Source organism: Sprattus sprattus (genome assembly GCF_963457725.1).
Source record: "Sprattus sprattus genome assembly, chromosome: 14".
Classification (NCBI taxonomy): Eukaryota; Metazoa; Chordata; class Actinopteri; order Clupeiformes; family Clupeidae; genus Sprattus; species Sprattus sprattus.
In genome coordinates, this window is record NC_137912.1 from 5,953,145 (window position 1) to 5,958,994 (window position 5,850).

General features: G+C 42.7%; 1 protein-coding gene across 5 annotated transcripts in view; it reads right to left on the reverse strand.

The window, feature by feature from the left end:
* Positions 1 to 1,329: 1,329 nt before the first annotated feature.
* dusp16 (dual specificity phosphatase 16) overlaps positions 1,330 to 5,850 on the reverse strand; it is a 29,881-nt gene continuing 25,360 nt past the window's right edge. For all 5 annotated transcript variants that reach the window (XM_080850897.1, XM_080850894.1, XM_080850893.1 and 2 more), the window contains exon 7: positions 1,330 to 5,850. This exon is cut by the window's right edge and continues 623 nt beyond it. In XM_080850897.1, coding sequence (XP_080707023.1) covers positions 5,015 to 5,850 — 836 coding nt within the window. In that variant the 3' untranslated portion in view covers positions 1,330 to 5,014.

Consider the following 5,850-nt stretch of genomic DNA (forward strand, 5'->3'; position numbering starts at 1 on the left):
CTTTAAAGCTGGACTTTAAAAAAATGTATTCAGGAAGGCATTTCTAGCCATGTGTTAAATCTAGCACCACTAAGTTTTCTATTATGCTTATGCATTTTTTATTTAGTTTTATTATTATAGTTAGTTTCTAATATGTAGGCACTCTGAGATACTTTTGCGTTAAAAATTAAATGAATTAATTATTTTATATTAGTACATTTTGTAATAATACAATATAGACTATATACAATATAGTCTATATTGTATTATACAATATAGTTGAGTCTAGGATTATTAAAGATGTAGGCCTTCTATATACTCAATTAAATAGTACATACTATTATCTATTACTGTACGGTACTTTATTATTACTTTATTACACTGTAGTAAGAAATGCTTACTGTAAAATGGCCAATGGTAGGGAGTAGGGACTGAATTCATTCAATCTTCTTGTGACAACTAAAGCGCCTAAAGGCAATTGTATTGTTATGGCGCTATATAAATTAAATTGAATAAAATTGAATTGAACATTAGAACAGAACAGATGCATTCCAGGGAAGCCCACAGAATGGGGGATTGGTTCTGATATGTCCTTGAAACGGCCCGCTTTAACCAGCCCAGAGCAGCACACAGATGACTGAGCAGCCACAATGAGGGTCTCTCTCACGAGTGCTGCTCTCCACTCACAGACATTTCCCAGAATTCAGAGACTGGCACATGGACTACATTTCCCAGAATTCAGAGACTGGCACATGGACTACATTTCCCAGAATTCAGAGACTGGCACATGGACTACATTTCCCAGAATTCAGAGACTGGCACATGGACTAGATGATGATGCAACACTGTTATATGTTATTTTTTGGTAAATGTTGTTATCTGTATGACGTCTACTGCGTAGATGATGATGCTGGCCAAGTCTTAAGAATTTTGCTGTGCTGAAGCAATTTGGTGCATGCAACAATTAACACTTTGGTTTTGACACTGGCTCACATGTACACAGACCAGGCCCTCGTCCACCTTTCTCCTCTCCTTTTTTTAAAAGATTTATTGTAAAGCTTTTTACCTTAATCAGAGGTGTGGAGTGGGATCGGGAAATGACTGCGGGTCGGATTCGAACCTGTGTCCCCGTGGGCGTTCAAGCCTGTATATGGTTTGGGGCTGCTGCTTGCGCCACAGTGCGCCCCTGATCAATGTCATTTAAAGCAGATCGGCACAAACCTCTGACTTTGAAAGCCTAAAAGACTTAAATCCACTTGTTAGACTTAAGGCAAAAAAAAATCTATTTCCAGTCCACACACCCAGAGAGAATGAGAGAGTTCAATTTAAGTACACCAGTAACTTCATATGTTGAGTACCGTTTCAACCTTTATTTCAACAGTCAACATACAACTAATGCTCAATCAACATGAACTTCATCAAATATGGAAATCTGTTCGCGCTGCTGAAAAGAAAAGCAAACTATGTTCTCAAACGCTGCCAGAGGCCTCCTTGCACACATCACACGGGTACCATCTCTGTTTTTTTCCGGATGCTGTACAGTATTGTCAGCTTTTTTATAAATCCATAACATTAATCACAAAAAAAAAAAATCAATGGTTCATTGCTTACATTTATTGGCAATAGATATTGGAATTTGGATGTGATGCTTTAGACTACCAGCGATCACCCTGTGCTACATACAGACCTGTACCTTCCAAAAACTCTTCCAGTCGTCAGCTCTCAGTGTAACCCTCTGCCCTGACCTTCCAAGTGACCTTGCAGTGACCTGGTGCTTTGTCTTGTCTGCTGTTTCGCCTTTCGAGGGAAGCGGTCCACCTGAACAACACTGCTTTTTTTTTGCAAACCTCAAATGTCTATACAGAGTTACTTACATACACAGTTTTACAAAATCAAACACAGACATACAGACTTCCATCCGTGTGAAGTCCCTCGTTCTGTTCACAGCTTTTGGGGAAGCCTTCAATTGAATGGAGCTGTTACTTCTCGACTCAAATCCCTTCTTTTCTTTTAAAAAAAGAAAAAAAAATCTACTAAATTAAACCGTTATATAAAAAGAAATGACATACAAAAGACAGGTGGGCAGGCACAGGAAAATTGGGGAGATTTCAAGAGTTTCACCCTCTGGAGTATGCTATTCCTTTCGACCTTTACGTGTCAGAAATCAAGATGCGGTTGTGAGGTATCACCTTCTTATTGTGATGTTTGACTGTTTTCAATAGCCAGAGTGTTAAAACCCCAATGTCCAAGATTTAGTCGTGTTGTATTTCATACAACTTCATTCAAAAACATGCTTTTTGTTAGTACACCCTGGACATACCTTAAACCCTGCCTCTTTCCAGCTGACAGACCAACTAACTCCCCTCTTATTCGCAGACCAACTAACTCCCCTCTTATTCGCTGACCTGTAAATCCTCTAGGTGGATTACACAAATGCAGTAAATAATACTGCTGCCACTGTAGACTTGATCACTTAAACATCCATCTTGAAGCTTTTGGAGGAAGACTATGAAGGGTGAAACAACGAGGCTGATCAAATGACAGTGTGAAAGTTACTTGTCATGTCAGCTGTGCATCCCCGTGCCTTGAGCAGGAAATATTACCCCGTGGGCCGTCATGTCAATAAACACTGCTGACAAGTAGTGTCGGTAATAAAATAACAGCACCAACGGTCTTTTAAAAAGAAAATCGTGTGGTGATATTTTGGTGGCTGTGATTAAGGACATGTTCATCTTCATGGAGGAGTGAATCTTCATTTGAGGAGAGGATTTCTGATAAGACTAGAGGGACTGAGAAGAGTAATACACTATTTTGGGAGGGGATATGTCCCTTCAAACTTGAAAAGAAAATTAGTTGACGGTGTATCAGATCTATTTCCACTACAACTTGAAGGTCATATTTTTTAGAAGTGTCCTCCTATCTAATGGTTGTAAGTGAAACCGCTCCAATCAGAAGATGAGACACCTTGACACGGCATTAAGGGTCCTAACTGGGTTCAAATAGGTTTGAATTCCATTCTGTTTGCTCGTTTCAAAGGGTCTTAATATTTAGTCATTTGAATTACATTTCCCTGTGAATAGTTCCTTTACACCAGTGTACCACATTCTCACGTGAGTTCACATAGAAAGTCGTCATTTCCTTAATTCTGGGACATTTGACCTTCACTAAGTTCACTTTTTTTTTGTTTGACTGTGGGGTTTGATTGCTGATTGTTTTTCAGATGGTGTTCCGTTGCACCACAAGGGTGTTTTTTTCTGACCTATGGAAAGAAGAGGAAGCACACCTGATGTTATCTTAAACCGCCAATAGCATCGCTGGTTCTGCTGTTTGCACCTCTATTGTTTGGATCCTGTTCATCCCCTCAATAATCTTCCCTAAAGTTGTTTTGTTTTGTTTTGTAGTGAAATGTCACACAAATGTCACACATTGACTCACTGATCAGCTTCTTCAAATCATTTCTTGACTGCAACACCTGTCACTTTTGTGGCTGAAAAGGAAGAACATAAAATGATGATAATGATATTATCTTAAGGCAAATAGTGGTAACATTAAAAGGAAGGTCCTTTTTTTGATTCCCTGCCATAAATCAACCGGTACAGTCACTCAGAAAGCACAGCATCATTTTTTTCTTAATCAAAAACAGCAGTGCTAACCTGCTCGAAACCAAAAGCTAACTTTTAAAAAAAAAAAAACACTTTCCCCGCAACTAGAACAATTCTCAAACCATGATAGTGCAATAATTATTATGCGAAGATGACTGCAAAGAGCGACACACTGCGATCGTCATTTCACACTCTGCATGAGGTTGGTGTCAGACAACAATACATAGCCATCCGCATTGATGCCATAAAGTACACACCTGAATTTGCACTATGAAGTTTCTTTGAACAAGAGTTCCCGACTCTTTCTCTAACACTTACTAAACAAACCCTCTTTCTACCTGTGCAAGACAGGTGAGTACACCTGTCCAGTTTTACCTCTTTTTTTCCCTTTAAAAAACACTGATCCACATTCAAACACTCCTCTGGAGAGAAACTTCTTTTTCACTTGTCCTCTGTAGGCTAGCTGATCTAGGATCAGTCCAAAAAGGGAAGAACGTTTTGAAAAGCTTTCTATACAGGCATTTCATTTCAGCAAACCTTTTTTTCAAAATTCTGTCACCTCATAAGAAGAAAACAAAAAACACAAAACACCTGCTACCACCTCAGTTGGGGATCTCTTCATTCGGTTTTGTTCCTACTGCTCAATAGAAGACCTGAGATTGTAGTTGTCAATGAGCTACACATTACAATAAAAGATAAGGAAATCAAATGCAATGAAATAAAAATAAAATGAACCCCTTGATTTGGATTGGTAAGGTACTGTATATCTGCTACTAAGGCACCCTTGGGAGAGAATCAGGAAACAAAAATGGAAAAAGAGTGAAAGAAAAACAAAAACCGTCAGTCTAGTTTCAACTTCATTCAATCTTGCTTCGGTTCAGGCTCCAAGTTTGAGTAAGAGTGTCTGGCAAAAATGTGGGGTTGGATAAAATATAAAAAAAAAAGAATTGAAACGAAAGTTATAAGCAACACTCATCCACAGACAAACATCAGGCTCAGTCCTCAGTTAAAACAAACAACTAGGAAAAAATTATGAAAAAATAATCTAAACATGTTTGAATGCGTTCTCTTTTCAACATTCTGTAATGTGCAGCTGTTTTTAGTTGCAAGTTCTTATGTAGATTATCACAAAGGTCATTACAAAACCCACCACGGTCAGTTTTGTTTTGTTTTTGTTTTTTCTAAAAAAAAGGAGAAAAATAAATCTGTCCACTATGCAAAATTATTTAGCCACTTCACTTGAAAAAAAACGACTGAAAAAACGGCTCGCGAAACAAAAACCAAACGCAAATTGCGCAAGATTATACACAACACCAGTTTCTTTCCTTTCAGAGGCCTAGTCTGTGGACCAGTTCGTATGGGTGGATGCACCACAACAACCCACCCCACCCAACCCGACCCGACCCCGACCCGGGCGGACAGCCAGCCTCTTCTCAGGACACCTCGATGATCTCCATGCTCCCCGAGAAGCTGGACTGGCTGCCCACCTTGACGAGCTCCTCGCGGGAGCGGCTCTCCGACATGCCGTCTCCGAACTCCATCTGGCAGGAGCGGCGCTTCAGCTGCTTCTCGAAGGTGCTCTCCTCGTGCCAGCTGCGCCTCGAATCGCCATGGTCCCCGCTCCGCTGGCGTCCGCGCCTCCTCACCGACTCCAGCCCCGGACCCACACCGCCACTCCCCCCTCCGCAACCGTACGCCGCGCTGAAGATGGCCGACGTGGAGTAGAAGCGCGCTGCCGATTCGTGGGAGAGGTACCAGCCGCCCGCCAGCGAGGACGAGGACACGGCTACGGGCCCCAGCAGGATGTCCGAGTGCCAGCCTTTCAGAGCGGCACCGTGCCTGTGACCGTGACTGGCTCCGGGCGCTGGCTTGGCCAGGTGCTGCTGGCTCCGCGACAGTCCGTATAAGAAGCTGGCGGCACTGGCACTAGCACTAAAACTGGCACTAAAACTGGCACTAGCAGTGGCATTAGCACTGGCACTAGCACTTGCACTGGCACTAGCACTGGGGTTGTTGCCTTCCATGCTGCCACTACGCTGCAGAGGCTGCTGGGAGCACGCGGCCGCAGCGGGAGGGGGTTTGGGCTGTCTGGGGGCAGCTATGCTGCTACTGCTGCTGCTGCTAGCGGTGGTGTTGGTGGTGGAGGTGCAGGTGGTGCTGGCCGTGGGCCCGTCGGCCTGCTCCTTGTCTGGGCTCTGCTCTGGCGTGGACTGCTCCGACACCTCCTCTACCGGGGAGAACTGGCAGGGCTTGCTGGCCGGCTCCTTGA